The sequence below is a fragment of the Bos indicus genome, chromosome 1, assembly GCF_029378745.1.
Source record: "Bos indicus isolate NIAB-ARS_2022 breed Sahiwal x Tharparkar chromosome 1, NIAB-ARS_B.indTharparkar_mat_pri_1.0, whole genome shotgun sequence".
NCBI classification, from domain to species: domain Eukaryota; kingdom Metazoa; phylum Chordata; class Mammalia; order Artiodactyla; family Bovidae; genus Bos; species Bos indicus.
Genome location: NC_091760.1, coordinates 134,609,851 through 134,630,093, shown reverse-complemented (window position 1 = coordinate 134,630,093; position 20,243 = coordinate 134,609,851). Strand labels below are relative to the sequence as shown.

General features: G+C 46.9%; 1 protein-coding gene across 1 annotated transcript in view; it reads left to right on the top strand.

The window, feature by feature from the left end:
* The window catches only part of EPHB1 (EPH receptor B1), a 462,907-nt gene that overhangs the window by 323,897 nt on the left and 118,767 nt on the right, over positions 1–20,243 (top strand). Inside the window, exon 5 of the mRNA XM_070794456.1 lies at positions 9,660–9,995. Coding sequence (XP_070650557.1) covers positions 9,660–9,995 — 336 coding nt within the window. The remainder of the gene's footprint in view (positions 1–9,659; positions 9,996–20,243) is intronic.

Sequence of the window (20,243 nt, the reverse complement as noted above, 5' to 3'; positions counted from 1 at the left end):
TGTAATTGTTTCTCTGCTGGAAGGTGGATGGATGGACAGGGATTTCTGGCAGGAGTGAAAGATTAGACTCAGAGTATGCAAGTAACCTGCCTAAAGTCACAAAGCTGGCACTCAGCCCAATTTTCCAGCACATCTTTCACCATTTCAGAAAGCCCTGAGGCCTCATTTCAGGGCGAGAGAGGAGGTCTTGAAGACCAGGTCTTTACGATGACATGACTTTTGTCTCTCCTTGATTGAAGTGTCCCCAGGAAATCTGCAGGGGACATTCTATCCAAACTTCCCTCTCTCTGGCCTCACTTGGGGCCACAAATAGAAGATTCAGCCTCCTGCCCCCACAGGCAGTGACACAGATGGTCATACGCCCTTCCTGCTGGGATGCACTTCCTTAGGAAGGCAGGGGCCTCAGCCATCCTCCAAGGGCTTCTGCAGCCCTGGAGAAACCTAGATGCTCAGGCTTCAATTTAGGTCAGGGAGAAGGGGCTCTTTTCCCAGAAAGTGAATCCACCCCCTCTCTCCCACACAATTAGCTCCATTGAGGCAAGTGAAACAAGAAATACTTTCTGCAAACATTGGTGTTTGGAGAAATGTGTAACACTGGGTTTTTTAATGCTCCTGAAATCCCTCTCAGCAGGGTCCCTCCTTGTTTTGACTGGTCGTTTCTTCTTATTACTAACTGTTATGATTAGGGGAATTGCCTGAGTACAGGCCCAGTGTTTCCAAGACCCTAATGAGCAACACATGCAGACATTCTCAGCCCAGCCCTGGAACTGCGGTTGCTCTGTTTCTACAGGGAAGCTACTAAAATGGTTCAGAAACAAGAGCTTCCTGCCTTCATGAGAGACCGGCCCCTGCCCCCAGCACCTGGCTGTATTTGCATCACACCTGCACTTTGCACTCTTAGGTGCCTCCACCCTGAGGGGAGGAGTCGTTAAGGAGGAGCTATGGGAACATCCAGGCTTGTACTCAAGTCTTGATTCCAGCACTCACCCACCACATAATTTAGGCAAATTATTTAATGTCTCTGAGCTACAGTTTCTTTATATGTAAAATGGGGATAATAGTTCCTATCTCATGGGATGTTGGGAAAATGAGGCTTCATTAACTTATGTACCAAAATGCCTATGATAGTACTTTGCATGTAGGGTTTGTTGTTGAAATGAAATTCACAACTCCATGCAGAACTCTATTAAAATGGAAACCACGGCCATCTCTCTGATCTTTCAGATGATCCTTGTAGAAATCTTCTAGACGAACTACCGAAATTAATCAGTCACTCAGTGGTATGAAACAAACACATGTAACCAAATCAAAGCCTTGTCCTTCAGATGTCCATGCAGATGGCACAGGTGTCTGTTCACAGGAAGGCATGTCCCTGGGGTCTAGTTTAAATTCATTCAAAGCAATATAAAATTGCCCCTGGGGCAATTAGGAAAAGTAAAGCAACACGACAGCTCCAGGTTTCAATGTCCTCTCCTCCTTGCCTCAGGAGAGACAGCCTACATTCTTAGGGGAGTAACCAGTGTACCTGAGCTTGCAAAGAGACAAACCGGACTCAGCTTTCCAGTTCTGTGCCTCAAGCCCCCAGCACGACTGACTCCCTTTTAGGAAAAGCCACTTTAGGACTTGAGATATTACCATCTTCACCTTGAGCAAAACAGTGTTCCAATTGTCTAGTCTTTGTCACTCGTGAGTTATAGCCAACACTTGGTCTGCTTTTTCCAAAGATCCTAAGCCCCTCTTGGTTTCTTTATTGAATGGAGTGTGCCTCAGCAGTCTGTCCACTTGATGCCACTGCTTTTCTTCAGATTCTTGATAGCTTCCTCTTGGTCCCCTGATATGGCCTCAAATAGTCATATACCCACCCCACCTCCAAAGACAAGACCTTCTAACCCCTGCTATCACAGATTCCTATTATTATGGTGTTATTGGCACCTGAGAGAGATCTTTAGAAACTGCTTACTGCCATCCAGGGAATCCCAGTGAAAGGAGTGAGAGCAAATCTACTCATGCCCCTCTCCAAGGTGCTGAACCAGCATGGTCCCCTGCATCACAACATTTTCCTCTAGCATAGTGGTCATTCTTGTCTAGTCTTCCTGAGGAAATCTACACCTAGTGAAGGAATGATAGAAGAGGAATTGGTGCCTTAGGAGGAAAAGAAAAGTGCAGAGAGAAAGACTGAGAGCTGAACTTAGGCTGAAGAGTGTCAAAGCTACACATGGCAGCCAGAGAGAATACAGAGGGCTTTTTGTTTTGACATTGTTTTCAAATAACAAGTTACCCAAAGAAGAAACCACAATTGAACATGAAGCTGACCTCATGTTTACTTGGTAACTCTACTAGCTTTCTGACAGTTGCAAACTCCCCCTTTTTGGCTTATGTCACACTCCAGCCCATTCTGCTTTCAGCCCTATCTTCTGTACTGAGGACAAAGGCATAACCAACAGCCTAACTTAGTTTCCTGCATATTTTGCTTTGATAGAAGACCTCTTAAGATCTTCACAGCCCCCAATTCCATGTCTGCTTCTTCTCCTTGACTCCTGTTTCTCCATAAAATCTCAAAGACCTTTATTCTTCTCTAGGAAGCCTTCTAATCACTCAGACACAACTTCTTAAAGTAGGTATGTCACAGTGGGCCATGAGTAGAGATGTCCTGATAGTACTATCATTTTTGATAACCCATCTGGTCCTGCTCCTCACATGTCTTCCTGGCCCCTCACAACACACTTTTTTTTGCCACCCCTGTCTATGATGTTATTTTCTGATCTCCCTTTCTATCCCTTCTTAACCCTCAACTCACATTACAATATGCAGTTAGTTTTCCAAACCACAATCTTGACTCTTCTTAGCCATGAGAACACTACCTCTGCATCTCAGAGCTTTGAGATTCCCATGTCCTTTCTGGCTCATTCATAGACCCTATTTCAATCCTTTCTCCTAAAATAATATTGAGTAGAAGACACAGTTTACTCTAGAAGTATAAAAGAGGGATTTCCCTGTCCACAGGAAGAAGGAGAACAAGCAAGACCAGATACTGTGCCAAAGTCAGACTGCCTTTTGGGAGGCCAGGAAGCAGATGTATAAGTGCACACAGAGATTTTAAGCCCCAAAGACAAAAAGTGTAGAACCGTGCTGGAGACGTAGCCCCATGCCCAAGACTAGGCCTCTGCCTAGGGGGTGCTTATAAGGGTTAGGTGGTCCAGAGGGCATAGATTAGAGCAAATAGGTTTCAAGATGCCTCTACCCAAGTACAGCTCCAATCTTGTGGGCAAGATGCCCAGACAACATCTCAAAAAATTTGTCATGCATTGATCTTACCATTCCTCAAGCATCTGTCTGTAACTCTTTGTGTCTGGATCACTTGCTCTGATCCTTAGCTAAATGTGTCCACAATTCCCAGTACTCCATAGGTAAGGGATCTTGTCTCAGTAATAAACATATGGATTCCCCAACATTATGGGCTATAACCTCTATATCTTTATGGCTGCCTGCACAGGTCTGGGCATCAGGATCTCTGCTCAAGGAATAAGTGACTGAACTAGAGTAGCCTTAGTTTGATGAGAGGGTCAGGATTCCAGGTCATCCAATAATGACAATACTAATACTAATAGGAGCTGACATTAACTGAGTTTTTCTGTGTACCAGCCACACAGCTAAACCCTTGGACTTATTATCTCATTAAATCTTCAAAACTACCATTTTTCAGATGAGATAATTTAAGGCTTAGAAGTTCACGTTCCTAAGCTTTGCCAACAAGAGAATATATATATTTTTAATTTTGTTGCTGAAAACATTTAAGAGGTTTGTTGGTTGGTTTCAGAGATCCCTCAGAGTCTCTGAAAACATGCATATATGTTCAAATACATGTTCATTTTTATCAGGAAAAGCTTTGTTGCTTTCATCAGATTCTTCAAGGGGTCATTCACAAGCAAGGGAGGACCTCATCTCTGGCCTTAGGCAGAGGAGTCCAATTCCAGCCTGCACAAGGGGGCTCCCAGGAGTACATCACCTTCCTGTGATTGTCATCTTCACCTGCTCTCCATGGTGAGGGAAATGAGGACACAAACCCTGGCAACAGCAATGCACAGTGAGCTGGACATTGCCTGTTCTGTACTTTGGACCAGCCAGAAATTCACATCTAAATTCTGAAACTAGATGTTGGCTTTTTTAAGATTCCTGATAAAACTGGCTTTTGAGGCTTACCTATCTTAAGCATATTTCATCTCTGATTACTCAAGAGTGCTCTTATTTCCAGCTTTATACAAATAAACTCACCTACTCTTTCCCACCCACTCTGTCTCTCAAATCTTTAAAAAAAATTCATCTGGCCCAAAACACATTAAGAAGCAGGAGATTCCATCTCAGTGTGACAACACTTGGGGTAGCTTATGGCTCTAGAAGGATAAATTCTGCCTAACTTTCTGAATTCCCAGTGCCATCCGTGCTTCATGTGGGCAGAGCTAAGCTCTCAGGCCCATCCTGGAAGACCCTGGAGACCCATCCCCACAGTCCAGAATCCACTGTGTTCCTCCCACCCAGAGAATCACAGCTCAGCAGTTTTCCCATCCTTTAAAAGGACTGAGTTTTCCTAGCCCTTTTAGCAGGAAGCTTTCATCAGTAGTAACCGTGGCAACAGATCAGAGAGGCTTCAAAAAGCCTGTCTGTATGTAATTAGGAAAAACGAGGACGCGGACGAGAGAGCAGGGAGCTTAGACAAGGAGACCCTGGCTCTGAGCCCTGCCAGCGCACTTCCTGAGGGCTTCTGAGGACGGATAAAGCAAATTTTCTTCTCTCTCTGGTTCCCTCTCCACTCCCCCTTTTAAAGTTTTTTTTTTTTTTTTTTTTTTTGCTGGTTTCAGTTGGCCTCCTTCCTAAGGATGTTGCTGGGGACCTGGTGCTAGACAAATTCTCTCTACAGGGGAGGACCCCAAACAAGGGGCTATAGCCTAGATGAGTAGGAAGTGGCCCTGACATTTCCTTTAGGAAGATTTATCTGGAGGCCAGCTCTGCTGTGGTCAGACTCTTTGTCCAGACACAGGAGGATCCAAGCTACATACTTGCAGAAATGCGTCCTTGTCATCAGGACAATGCAGGACTTGGGAACCATCATTGTTTTAGCTGCCCAGACACTGGGCTTGGCTTGCTTGTCCTGGAAGGGTTCCTCATAGGAAAAGGGTCAGGTGTGAAGCATTGCAGGGAGGCAATCTGAGCCTAGGGGCAGCTTTATTTCCTTCATCTCCTTTATCTCTGTGTCCTTTATCTCTTTATTTCTCTATTCTTTTCTGTCTCTCCCCCACCCCCACCAGTGTAAACTCCATGGGAGCAGAAGCTCATCTGCTTTGCTTTATCCTATCTCCCAAGTGCCCACAATAGGCAGGAGTATTTATTTAAAGAGTGAGTGAGTAAACAAATAAATAATGAATGGGGTTCTAGTAGTTGTTGGTGGCCCAGATCTGGGCGACCTCCATAAGGGTATGCTGTGAACGCAGGCACCATGCTGGCTTCTGAGACCACAAGATAGTGTTCAGGTTCTCCTGGCTGTCTGAGTCTGCTCTCCAGGGAGGGCCATTAGAGTCTGCTCCTGATCTTGGAAGGAAAGGATTCAGATTTGTGTAGCCCTGGACTCAATAACCATGGCTCCCAGAGACCCCCGTTCATGGCCCACAGATGCATGTGCCCTGGAGCGCAGCCATGGATGAGACGTGCTTGCTTCATATGGAGGCTATTTTAAATAAACATGAAAAATTCATCATTCGCAGAAACCCACTGCTTTTCTTCTTGAACGGGAAGCAAATGAACAGACATGGAAAAAGTATCGACCAGGGTGGGTCTTCTCAGCTTCCAGGGACACAGATGGATCAGGGATGGTTCAGTTTCTCTTCTGCCACTTGCGTTTCACCAAAACCTCTACCACTTGGGCTTCTCTGGTGGCTCAGTCTGTAAGGAATCTGCCTGCAATGCAGAAGACCTGGATTCAACTCCTGAGTCAGGAAGATCTCCTGGAGAAGGGAAAGCCTACCCACTCCAGTATTCTGGCCTAGAGAATTCAAGGACTGTATAGTCCATGGGGTCGCAATGGGTCAGACACTACTAAGCGACTTTCACTTCACTCTACCACTCAGGGGCACAACAGGGTCCTCACTGCTCCTGCATGTTCCCTCAGCCCCACCGCAGGGCATCTGTCTCATGCTGGAGAGGGGTGCACACGTGTGACCTACAGCCTTGCACACTGAGCAGAGGTCGAAAACTGGTAGAATGGGGCCTCCCCCAGGCCGAGTGCTGGACATGGGAATCATGGAGACAAACCAGCTACCAGGCCCTGCTCACCAGGAGGCCATAGTGTGGTGAGGATGCCTAGGAAGAGCCCATCACAGTGTGATGGTGGATTCTGTGTTGTTGTTCAGTTGTTAAGTCGTGTGTGACTCTTTGCATCCCCATGGACTGCAGCATGCCAGGCTTCCCTGTACCTCACCATCTCCTGGAATTTGTCCAAGTTCACTTCCATTGAATTGGTGATGCCATCCAACCATCTCATCCTCTGCCTCCCTCTTCTCCTTTTGCCTTCAATCTTTCCCAGAATCAGGGTCTTTTAGGGTGAACTGGCTGTTCACATCAGGTGGCCAAAGTATTGGAGCTTCAGTTTCAGCATCAGTTCTTCCAGTGAGTATTCAGGTTTGATTTCCATTAGGATTCACTGGTTTGATTTCCTTGCTGTCCAAGGGACTCTCAAGAGTCTTCTCCAGCACCACAGTTCAAAAGCATCAATTCTTCGGTATTCAGCCTTCTTCATGGTCCAACTCTCACCTCCATACGATTCTGAGTTACACAGCCAGAAATGAGCTTATAGAAGCCCAGAGGGGAGGTGTGTGACTGTGAGCATCAGGGAAGTCTCCTAGTGAAATGTGCTGGATCTGGAAGGGTGAGCAAGAGTTCCTCGAGTAGATAGAAGGAGAAGAATTCCGGACAAAGGAGAGAATGCAGTGCAGAGGCTTAGGGATGTGAAGTGAGTTCAGTGTGCACAGGACGTGGCAGGAACTTCCTGTTGGTCACAGTATGACCCAGAGATGAAATCAAGAGCAGCAAGTCCATATGGGGACTTGAAGGACATGGAAAGGAGGGTAAACTTTTAAATAACTGGTATTTGAGCAGAGAATGATATGATCCCATGTACATTTTGAAAGGCACACCCTGGTGGATGAGAATAGATGGGAGATATGGAAAGCGATTGAAGGATTGATTAGAGGCTTTGCTTTAGGGAAGGAAAATTGGTGGAACCCATTTTTGTGAAGTGATAGAGATACAGAGGAAGGAAAAGATCTGAGGAAAGGAGATGCCGCTGACGAACTGTGTGTTGGGTCCCCATGTTCTGGCCAGTGACCACAAAGTATGTTAGGAAGTAAGGACCAAATTCTCTGGATTTGTCAAGTAGGGAACCCCCCACACCACCCTACCCCTGTCCAAAAAAAAGGGGGGGCAGGCATGAAAGAGGAGTGGGGGAGAAACCAGACTGCAGGTGGTTGAACACGGAGAGAGGAGAGCCTGTATGATGTGTGACTCCACTTTGGGGAAGCTTGGCTGGAGAGTGAAGAGGGGACATTCAACATAGAGAAAGATATGCCAGGTGACCATGTTTGGGTTTTAAGTGGCTATGACTTATGCAAATTTAGGTAGAGAAAGTAGAGTCAGGGGAGAGGATGAAGTTGAAGTTCAAGGACAAGAGGAGGTAACTGGAATCAGGGTGTGTGTGGGGGGCCATCTCCAAAGGATGGGAGGGGTGAATGGTCACTCTCCCTAACAGTACTGTCTCTGCCCCTCCGCCCAAGGCTGCTTTTTGAGTGATAACCAGAGGATGCCACAGGATGCAGCAAGATAATATGGTTAAAGGATTTACCCCACGCCTGGCATGGAATAAGTGCTTGGTAAATGTAATTTTTCTGACTATGAGAAACAGTGGCCTGTGGCTGAGGCTAGGCTATCTGCTGTGACAATGAGTCAGACAGCGATGGCATTCACCACAGGGAGCTTGTGGTCTGAGTCTCATCCGTCCGAGCAAACAGACATGTCTAAGACAGGCACTGGCCAATATGGGCATTAATGATGAATGTGGTGTGAGACAAGCCTGGCCATGACCAATAGAAGTCCACCTAGGGCGATCCCCAATGCCTGCCCAATGCTAGCTGTGCACTGATTTCAAAAGAGATGGATGTTTATCCCTGGTCAGATGGGTGGGGAATTCTTGAATGCTATTTGCAAGACCTCAGTAAAAATGCTTCATGAATCCTGCCCTGTCACAAGCATGCATGAAAACTATGCTTTAGCTCAGGTCTAATGGGCTTTATATAGTACAGTACTGATTTTCTTTCATGTTTTAATAGAATCCGATTTAATATTTGCTTTCTGCTCTCTCTGCTTGCTGTTGACTGATTCAACACAGAATCCTTCCCTGGTGCCCCCCGACCTTGTTGTTATTCCCTCATTCTATGTGTTGGCATTTGATTCTTGTCTCCAGCATGAACCTCTTTACACATGTCTCCGTTCAGCTGGCGACAGTCACGTGCGTGAATTCTGAATGCATTACTATCCAGAGCAGTGGCTCCCACAGGCCTGCCATTCAGAAAAGGGGCTTCCAGGCAGAGTCTGTTTCCATCAGATGGATACTGAGGGTAAGCAGAACCCATCCTGGGAACCAGAGGCTATGGTCCATTCTGTTCTTAGGCAGGAGATTCTCCAACTGGATCTCAAAATGCTCAGGACTGCAGCCATGAATTTAGCAGCATTCTGCTCTCCTACTAGGGACCAAGCTTTCTAGAGTTTTGCAACAAGGCATCTCAGCCTTTGCAGGTGTGTGAACAGCAGCCATGGATGGAGCTGTCCGGAGGAAAGAGGCTGCCCTCCTTGAGTCCCAGTGAGCCTGACTGGTTTGTAGGAGAGACGGTCTGTTCAGATCTCTTGTTTTCCATGAAAAGATCTGACCACCAATGTTTGGAGTGCCGTATCAGCTTAAGACCAGCTCTGGTAGCTAGCAGAGTGTCTGGGACAAACCGCTATGCTCTTCTTGTATTATGGGGTAAGAAACAGTGGCTGTGTGAATCTCCTACCCAACATGGCTTCTTGAACCACAGCTTGTACAATGTGAATATTCATTTCTCCAGGTGTTCTGGAAGCCCATCCTGCAGAGAAACACTCCCACTGCCATGCACATACCACATAGATCCCAGGTTGTGTGAGACTGTATGCAAGATGCCTGAATATGTTGAGTCCTGTCCTCCAACACTTGAGTTCTCCACAAGTTAAGAAGAGACATGGAATCCAATAAGAGTCCAATATACATACATGTCACTGATGCTAAAGCTGCCTGGAGGATGCAGCTGAGTCCTGAGAACAAAAGGGCTTGTATCCAAGACCTCCATCCTCCTCTCCCTTGGCAGACATGATTCAGAGAAGAAAAGCCTCACTGGGATGACTAAAAGGGGAGCTGGCAACAGGTTGTCATCTCCATCTGTCAGTTTTTCTCAGAAAGGATTGGGACATGGTTGTTTGGAGTTGAGGGAAGAGAGGAGATATGTGTATGTGAGGAGGGTGGGATCACACCAAAGAGGGATGGAGAGAAGCTGGCCAAGCTTCCACCCGGCCTCACTGGGCCTTTCTTTGTCTCCCTGCAGGTGTCCCATCCGGTCCCCGCAATGTCATCTCCATCGTCAATGAGACATCCATCATTCTGGAGTGGCACCCTCCTCGGGAGACGGGTGGGCGGGATGACGTGACCTACAACATCATCTGTAAGAAGTGCCGGGCAGACCGCCGGAGCTGCTCCCGCTGTGACGACAACGTGGAGTTTGTGCCCAGGCAGCTGGGCCTGACTGAGTGCCGCGTCTCCATCAGCAGCCTGTGGGCCCATACCCCGTATACCTTTGACATCCAGGCTGTCAATGGGGTCTCCAGCAAGAGTCCCTTTCCCCCACAGCACGTCTCTGTCAACATCACCACAAACCAAGCTGGTAAGTCTGGAGGCGTCTATGCCCCTTTTGTCTGTCTGTGGGGCTGACACTTGGGCCACTTCTGTGCAGGAGCAAAGCTGCAGCCACATCCAACCCGTTAGTCTGCACCCAGGCCTCCTTCCAGGAGTGAAGGTATCAGGTGATGGGCATTTGAGACCATGGAGAGGTAGGGTTTCACCTGTGAGAGTGAGCTGGATTCTGAGGGCTTTTCCTGTGCCTGGTACAAAAACAAAGATGTATACTCAGGCTAGCATGGACCCAGTGCTCTGCACATTCAGCTAGGGCTCAAGGACCATCCTTGGAAGGATGGATGGACAGATGGATGGATGGGTAGGTGGGTGAATGGGCAGAAGCACTGTACGATCTTGAGAACACCAGTGTTGCTTTCTTAGAAAACCCAATGAAAGCAACTTCCCGGAAATCTTGTCAGTATTGCCTTCATAGATTATTTTTCAATTAAACCCATGTAACTCAAGAGTGCACTCTCCTTTACAGCGTGCTCAGATGAATGCTGCACTGTTATAGAGACTTCAGACAGTTTATAATAGATCGATCCTGATGGCCAGTACATCCCTGTACTGCATAGCTCAGAACACATTTTCTTCTCTTCTCTATTTCCAAGTCTTTTGCTCTTCTGACCTTTTCTTTTTATTACATTTCACACCTCTTGCAACAATCCATTTTTTAAAATCCATTTAATCAGTCCATTCATGTATTCACTCTGCTACTGCTAAGTCACTTCAGTCGTGTCCGACTCTGTGAGACCCCATAGACGGCAGCCCACCCGGCTCCCCCGTCCCTGGGATTCTCCAGGCAAGAACACTGGAGTGGGTTGCCATTTCCTTCTCCAATGCATGAAAGTGAAAAGTGAAAGTGGAGTCACTCAGTCGTGTCCTATTCCTAGCGACCCCATGGACTGCAGCCTACCAGGCTCCTCTGTCCATGGGATTTTCCAGGCAAGAGTACTGGAGTGGCGTGCCATTGCCTTCTCACTCATTTATTTATTTATTCCCTCTTTATTGAGGCAGTTATTCAGCATCTACTGTGTGCCAAGCTGTGGATTAGACACTGTGAGGGATATAATGACACTTGGGCACCATTGTTCCTCCCATGAAACTCATTAACTGAAAAATTTCCAGGGCGTAGACACAAAGTGCAGAGCTGCAAGGTGGTGTATCCCAAGCATCATATGCTGTACTCATGCAGTAAAGACCAAAGGAAATAGAGAGAAATGAGCAATGTCCCCCCTGGGGGGAAGGTTCAAGGCTGCAAAGGGGACGTTAAGATCATCTCTTATAGACAATGATGAGAATCATAAGCAGTGGACCATGATCGTACTTGGAATTATGGATTTTTCTCAATCAGCAAATTGTAAAAGCGTAGCTTGTTAGTGGAATAGCAGGCTGGGTTCTCTGTCCTTCCACGTAGCTCCCAATTCTTGAACTCTTCTATCCTTCTCCATCCTTTCCTACTCCTCATCACCCCCTCCCCCCAGTCCTGAGACTTGTTCTGCCTCTTTTAATACCAGGCATCTTTGATGGCAGATGATTCTTGGGTTTAAGCTGTCAGAATGGAGAAGAAAAAAAGGTGTCATCAGAGAGCATGGCTGTCCAGATGGCTGCGTTGTTGCTGAGAGCATGTGTGTGTTCGTGTGTGCGTGTTTGTATGTATGCGTGTGGTCACGTGTTTACATGCATACGTGTGTAGTGAGAAAATAAGAGTGGAAGTGTGGAAGCCTCCAGCTGGTGACCACAGCCCCAGTGCCATGGAGACAAAGGTTGTGACAGCCTGTCTTAGCCAAAGAGAAGGAAATGGTAATTTCTGCATCATGATGAGCACGTAACATGGGCAGCCTTTGTTAGCAGTATTTCCCTTGGAGAGTTTAAGGCAGAAAACTGGCTGAAATATTTTAGTGTCCCAGCTTCTGGGAATAATAATCCTGCCAGGCTGTCATGTTACGCTGGGCTTGGCTGTCTTTTCTCTCTCTAAGCATGTGTGAACAAACCTGCCACTTATATTGGTTTGCTTTGATTTCTGCCCCTCCCTTCCCTTACCCTGCTATTCCCGAACCTGCCCATCTGCTTGTCTTGCCATCTGCACCTTCCCAGGCTTGTGGGGCCGAGAGACCAGGGCTCCTACAAGGGACCCTGCATTACCAGTGTTCAAAATATTTATCTTTATCCTCACCCATTGGCCCTTCCAGAAGCATTTCTCATGTCCTTTGTTCCCCCTCTGATGGGCCCTTTATTCTTAATTTTTCCTGACTTTGTAGTCATAGTCCCACTGTCACCATCCAATCAATGACTTCTCTTTGGGAATCCTGGAATTAGGGTGTCAGAAAGTTTATGATCGATGAGATAAAGCTGCAACTGCTTCTTCATGGCATATGGGTACTATAAAATAAAGATCAGGTTAACCAGTGATTTCTTATCCATAGGATAAGAAACAATATGCTGCTTTGGTGAATCCACACGTGAATGCAAATTATTTTCAACCAAAAGATAATCTGTCTAAAAAGACAAGAATTTTAAAAATAAACACTTGAGCCTGTACCTCTGCAAGAGGACTTTAAGAACATGAATGGGAGCTCCAGATTTTATAAAACATGAAAGAGAGACTAATACCATCAAAAGATTCCTAGTGACTCACTCAGATCTGTTAAGGGATGAGGTAGATGAACCGCTGTATCACCAAGAAGTCATGACATTTCTGTCCCCTTTCCAAGGCACCCCAGAGCTCTTCCAGTCTGGCAAGATCCGGTTCATCCTCCCTATCCTCATCTCTGGGTGTGTTGTGACCCCTTGTCAGTACCTGTGGCCACATCTCTCCTACTATTTGGGTCATGAGTGATGGCTCAGACGGTAAAGAATCTACAGGAGAGCTGGGTTTGATCCCTGGGTTGGGAAGAAGGTTGGGAGAAGGGCTACCCATGCTAGTGTTCTTGCCTGGAGAATTCCATGAACAGAAGAGCCTCGTGGGCTACAGTCCATGGGGTTGCAAAGAGTCAGACACAACTGAGCAACTAACACTTGCACTTTCAGATAGATTGGCAGGTGAAGAATTTGACCAGGAGTAGTCCTGGAGTCAATCACTAAGTCAACTGCTAAGTGTTCGTTGACCATCTGTTCCCTTCCTGGAACAGCCCGAACTGAAATGAAGGAAGACTCCTAAGTGGGTCCTGATTAAGGAGTAGGTGAAGAATAGTTATTATTCATGTTTGTGTCTCTTTTGAGTAGATAGTTTTGGAATACATGGACTCATTTGATCTTCATAATTACTCTGTGGCTTGTGTGTTATTGTTCCCAATTTTTCCAATAAGGAGACAGAGACTTCAAATGGCTTGAGGAGTCTAGGATTAGAAGGGTCCGTAGGCCATCCATTCTGCCTCTGCCTTCCGTTTCCTGCCCTGAAAGGTGGATGGTGACTCTGGGCTCCCCATGTCACAGCTTACACACACAGAGGGGTTATCCAGAGCCAGACAATGCCATCCTGCTGAGGGGAGGGGACCTCAGTGAGCAACCTGGTTACCTTCCACAATTTTTTCTGTGACAGTGAACCATTAAAGGCTTCCACTGCCTCTGGATGGAGAGATGAGCTAGGTGTGCAACTGTTAAGGGGTGCAAATCGTTCCCAAGGTGAGTTGGATCCTGACAATGGATGTTTGGGTCACATGAGGGAAGAGTTTGGACGAGTTGGCTGCAAGTATTCTGAACATCATTGTCTGTTTTTGGGTACGGTGCACTCCTGTGGGGTGGTTCCTCCTTTGTTTAGGAGCTATGGACCACAGGTGGCTGGGTGAGCCATTCTTACTCTCCAACAGAGTCAGGGTTTGTCACGCTGTTCTTCCTTGGGGCTTCCCAAGTATGCTGCATTGATGCTGCATTGCATCACTCTCATAAGCCCTACCCAATGGAGGCAGACAGCTCATGTTAGTTGATTTTTTTGTATCTGACAAAAACAGTTATGGTTGGCATCATTCTATCTGAGAAAGTCACCAATACACTTCTCTTGATCCTAAGGTTGTGATCTAAGGAGATTTTATAGTTATATTTTGGTCCACTGGGTACACATTGGATATATTAATAGTTCTTCCATCAGAAACAAGAATGGCTGGGGACACTAAAGGGTCTATTGAATCCTGAGATCCAGAGAGCCTCCATCTCCTCCTGTGATGACTCCAGTCAGGTATACAGTCAGACTACTCGAGGATCTTGAATAACTTGGAAAGGATCAGGGTAAGATCCTCAGCCAGCTCATAAAGAGTGGCAGAGAACTACCATTTTTGAGCAACTCCAATGTGCCAAGTCCCTATCAAGTTCTTTATAAAAATGAGGTGGGTCAGATGAAGAAACTGGGTTCAGAGAGCTTTTGAAATTTGCTCAGCCTCTCACAGCCAGCAAATGATGTTTCTGGGTTTCATACTTAGGTTTGTAGCCATTTTATCCTTGGACAAATCAAAAATCGCATTATGGTGAGCCATGTAAGTTGTAAGCTCCCTCTAAGCTATTGCCACATAGCTGGGCCACTTTAGCTGTCAAAAAAATGTCCATCATCTTTGGTCAGGGTTGGCCATGAATTATGCAAGCTTAGATTTACGTGAGGTCTTTAGGGATGCAGCCTTGCACTGAATACAGCTGCCTTGAGTTTAAAATAGACCAGATCAGGTGGAGCTCTCTCTCTTGCAGTGGCCCAGCAATCTGCAGAGAGGTTGTTATCACCACTAACTCTTGCAGTCACTCTCTGGCACCTGGCCCCAGGTTCAGAGTGATGGCTGGATCATCCAGCTGTCAGACAGAATTAAAGTGAATGACAAACTTTACTTATCTTTTCTGCCAACTAGACTCAGAGTGTCAGAACTGGGGACGAGGACCTTGGAGGAAATGTTGGGAAAAATGACACAAACCAGACCAGCACATCCATAAAATCAACTTGTAGTGTGGTAAAATAAAGTCAGTAAATTTGGGAGCATCTAAGCCAGAGAGAGCACACTCAAAGACCCACGAGGCCAGGAAGGTAATGGAGAGGAGCCACCCAGGGCCAGACAGAGGGGAGGAGTAGAGACCACAGGGAACTGACGGGGAGAAAGGAGCAGCCCCTACTCAGCTCCAGCAAGTGGTGCCATACCCAGTGCTGCCAGATTCTAGAAACTGAAAATCCATATTAAAAATGTTGACAAATAACTAGAAAATCCTAGAACACATGAGAGGCAATCAAATCCAATTCTGGATTTGACTTTTTGGCTGTGACTTGCCCATAGACTCAAGGAGCCAATCTGATCTACCCAGGCCTAAATGGTGAGTGTGCTATGATGTACCATCTCATCCCACCATGGGGCAGTCACCTTCCCTGATTCCTGGGCTCATGGTGGTGGCTGTGCAGTGGGCGGGGAGTCCTGGGCTTGGTCCCTCTCTCTGCTCCTCACGTGACTCACGCAAATCCATTGAATTGCTACAGTCCCTTCTTTCTCCCCAGTAAGATGGGAGTAATGACACCTGCTTCCTAGTGCTGTGTGATGAGCAAATGACACAGGGGATAGAAACTCACTTTGCAAACCGTGTGATGGACTGGGAGATGAGCATCATTTCTGATAATGTACCCTGAGCCAGACAGCAATTTGCTGGGCCTTTTCCCCCCAGTTTTTCTCTTTCCAAAGCCCTGAGTCCCTTTGTTTGGGACTGATGTCATCTAGATAAGATAAATGACAGATGTCAGTGTGGCCATTCTTCACGAAAGGAGTAGGTACCAGAAAGGAGAGCAGGGAAATCTGTGTCCCCGGGGGTTAATGGAGAGGGTGAGGATAGAATGGGATGTGTGTGCCCAGAACAGGCTCCTTCTGTGGCTCCGAGGAGCCCGACTGTCTCTCCTCACTGTGTTTGGAGAAGCAGCACTTTCCCCTTGTACTACGCATCAGCCCTGGAGGATCCCATGGACGGGGGAGCCTGGTGGGCTGCAGTCCATGGGGTCACTGGAGTCGGACGCGACTGGGCGACTTCACTTTCACTTTTCACTTTCATGCATTGGAGAAGGAGGTGGCGGCCCACTCCAGTGTTCTTGCCTGGAGAATTCCGGGGACGGGGAAGCCTGGTGGGCTGCCGTCTCTGGGGTCGCACAGAGTCGGGCACAACTGAAGCGACTTAGCAGCAGTAGCAGCAGCACGCATCAGCAGCATTTCTATCTGACATTTATTTTACACACAGTTCATATATGGCCTGCTGTGCTGACTGCATGTAAAATACTAACGTATCGCCTGAGCCTGCAACACAGACACAAGCTGTTACTTAATTTTATTTAAAAAATCCTATACCACTCTGTCAATCGCCACAAGCCTCTAGTTTGTCCATTTTAAGGCATTTTTGAAGTTCCCAAACAATTAAAGACACTCAGAGATGCTACTTTTCCCATACGTGAATTACCCAGCCCACCAATTCCTCTGAACATATCACCTAATTTGCATTATTCCTTGGTTAAATATAGTATTTGCATGCATAAAGAATAATCTTTGAATATGAAAAGGAATTTTATGATATTGCAATATATTGAGCTCTTTGGAGGAAAGATATTATGTAAATCTCAAAATTAAATATTAAAACAATATTACACTGCTGCCTGTGAAAATTTAGAGTGTTACAATCCATATGGTGAAGCTAGTCTGTTTTTAAGGGCTGGTCTCATTGGAAATTAGCAGGTGAAATTTGCTCCAGAGCGGAGAGAAGATTGAGTTGAAACTTCAAAAAGATGGGAATGACTTTAAGGAGAACTTTCATTGAGGTTAATAAGGAAAAGTTTTTTAAAAACCTAAAGTCAATGAAAATTTCACTGTTTTCAATTCAATTTCATAGTTCATTTCATTGCTTTCTTATCATAAAAAGGTTGTTTTTATTGTTTCTGAAGCCCTGGTATTGAGAAGAAACTTCCAAGCAGCCTCAGAGAGGTCCTGCCATTAGCAAATAGAGTTTCTTGTCTTTTGAGCTGAGCAGGTCAGCATGTAGCATTGCCCTTGACCAAAGTCATGGGCTTCCACTACTGGCAGCCTTAGGTTCTGCACTAGATGGTGACCTCTGCAGAGAATCAGACTTCCCACCCTACCCCAGCTTCATGAGAGAAGGACCACACAGCACTAGGCATAAAGTCTTGATAAATATTTTCCACGCTTCTTTAGTCCCTGCATATGACATATGTTTGGTTGATGTGTAGTGATCGTAATATGTCCTGGTGATCCACAGGTGGGCAAGTGATTCTTCCAGGTCAGCAGGGAACCAGGTGTCTTCCTCCCCTATAGATCCTAGAGGGAAAATGTAAGGGACTGATCGTAGGGTATTACCAGGAGCCCCAATGGTCTCAAAGGAACATAGTGAGATTCAACCACATTCAGAGGGGGATTCGTTTGTTTGCTTAAGCATGTTAACTTTGGAAATGTACTCACCACAGTCTTTGCAATTGCCTTCCACTTGCCGATTGCTTGTCTTCTGCTTCTAGGGGCTTTCATTCACTGACTCGACAAATATTTATTGAGGTCTTCTGTGTGTCATACATGGTTCCAGGCACAAAGAACACAGGAACAAACAGCACAGACAAGAGTCTGTGTCTTGGGGAGCTCATGTTCTGGTCCCCAGCATTCATTGAAACTGGTCTCAGAGGCCCAGAAGGGCACCAAGGGAGATCTCAGCTGGGCTCTGGGTTCCACAGCCTGCTGAAGTACCAACTCACACTTGGCGAAAGTTAGGATGTGATCACAGGCTGCTGCTCGAGAGCTTTCAATCTGAGGAGGTTGTTGCCAGTTGCTCAATCGTGTCCGACTCTGCAGCCCCAGGGACTGTATCCCCCCAGGCTCCTCTGTGCATGGTATTTTCCAGGCAAGAATACTGGGGTGGGGTGCCATTTCCTTCTTCAGGGGCTCTTCCTGACCCAGGAATCAAACCCGGATGTCTTGCATCTCCAGCATCGGTAGGTAGATTCTTTACCACTAGCACCATCTGGGAAGCCCACACAGAGACAATACTGGGTGGGATATTATATTATTCATTATCTGACCAGTTGGAACTTCTTGTGGACAGATTTCACATGCTGGGCCACTCGGTGTGGCCCATAGGTACGCTCCCTGTTCCAGTCCTGAGCAATGCCTAGGGATGCTGCTAACAGCTTGAGAACAGCTGCGTTGCTCTGAGGATGACTGGGCCCTGGGGACCTGTTTGCTCATTTTACTAGCTCTTGGGCCAAGCTCTCTAGGTACAGAGTTTGTTAGGTGAAAAGGAGATTGCTGGCAGTAGAACTGTAGTAAGTTCCTGCCCTATTCAAAGTCCAAATGAAATTGTTTTCACCCTCTTTACAGAGGGAGCCTCCAGCTGGATCAGGAGATAATTTCTGTCTGCTTTGTAGCCCAGGCAAAGGGGGTGGCCCAGGCAAATGAGCCTGCTCCTTGCTCCTCTGGCAAATGTCAGTTCCATGAACAGACTGTCATCTCCAGGAGAGTTGGGTCTTATATCCATCTGTGTGGCTATGATTCCCCCCGTGTCTAGCTAGGTGCCTGAAATAATAGCATTTGAGAAATGTTCATTGAATGAATTAATAAATTATTAAATGAATGTATGAATGGATGCCTCAGTCATTCTTAAATTCATCTCAGACATCAACAAATGGTGTAGCTTGCGTGCTCTCTGTGGTCTTTCCTTCCTCCGGCATCTCTGGGCAGGCACTGTGTTTAGAGTTGAGACCCCACATTCTCCCCAATGTTGCTGAGACCTGGACTTCCTGGGTGCAATGTTCTTCCAAAACACAGCCCTGTGTGGGAGACACTCAGCCACGCTGGGCGGTTGGACTGCCCCCTCCCTGACAGTCAGGGCCCCAGCTGCTCCAGCAGGCACCAGCGGGGATGTCAGGGTGGCGTTCCAGGGCTGCTGTCTGTCCACCTGCACGCCAGCTCCGCGCCTATCATTTTCACAGCACTATCCATGTTAAACAGGCAGAAGCACCAGGGGTTTTTGAATGCAGCAATTAACAAAACAGTAATCAAGCTAAGTGTTTAATTTCAGAAAATTAACATCTTCTCTGAGCGGATATGAAAGATGGGGAAAAAAGACACATTAAGTATTCTGGGTAAATAAAGGCATTGCTGGACCCCAGATTTTTTCTTGTGCAAGGGGCACTTTTTGCCAGCATCCCAGGCCTGGGGCTGTTTCCTCGGAGAGCTGAGCTGCAGGGCAACATCAGCTGTAGCATTGAGCCCTGGAGATTTAAATATGTGCTTATGTTTCTTCCTTTCTGTCTTTTTTTTGGACAGAACAAATGCTTTCTGTATCCAGAAAAGCTCAGGGGAACAAGCACCCATTCATGACCCTGTGAGCCCATGCATGCGTTGTCATCTGAGCTGTTCTAGTTATAAGGACAACGCATGCGTTCTTAGATGTGCACGAGTTGTTTGTGCACATGGACTGTATTTCTCCTGACGGACCAGGGCTCGTAAGGGAAAAGACCAGGTGTCACGGCTCCAGTAATCCCTGTACCTCTAAGCAGTGTCCCGTGTCCCAGGAAGTCCTCCTGGGCCTGACATAATGTTCACAGTTTGGTGGCGTCTCCTGACCCAGTGTGCTGCCATTTGTTTGCAGGAATGGGTTTGCGTGTGGAAAGGGAAGCTTGGGAGGAGCTGGGTATTGGGGGTGCTGGGTGGAGACAGGGACTTCTGGTGTCTGATGGCTCATCGGATGCCCTAAAAGGGGAAGAAGATAAGGAGGGCAAAGAAGGAGGCCTTGAAGGGTCACTGAGGTTCAAGGCTCAAATAGGTAGCCCCAAGGCTCCGAGGAGGTGCTGCAGCTCAGCAGGGAGACAGGCTGCGGGAGGCTGAATGGGTGCCGCCTGGGGGAACACAGGGGAACTGAGTTCTTATAAGCCCACGGCTCCCCAGGGAGGGCCCTGGAAGTCTGGCTCAGTGAGCAGCTTTTCTATGGGTTCCTCAGGCAGCCTGCATTTAAAACAAAGAAACCAAAGCAGGAGAATGAGGGCTGATTTGCAAATATGTGGGAGACGCAAGGGGGCTCCCAGAAGCGCGCAGGGATGGTGGGCTGGGTTCTGTGCGTGTGTCACTTGCTGAGACTCTGAGTGCCCAAGCAGAGGTATTATTTATGCAGTTGGACATTCAGTCTTCTATTTTCTCTGTAGGTGGGAGATAAGCTCGGTTGCTGAGAATGAGAGAGGAGGCTTTGGGGTTGAAGAGAATGAAAATGTTAGGCAGTACACTACAGAGAAGGGGAGATG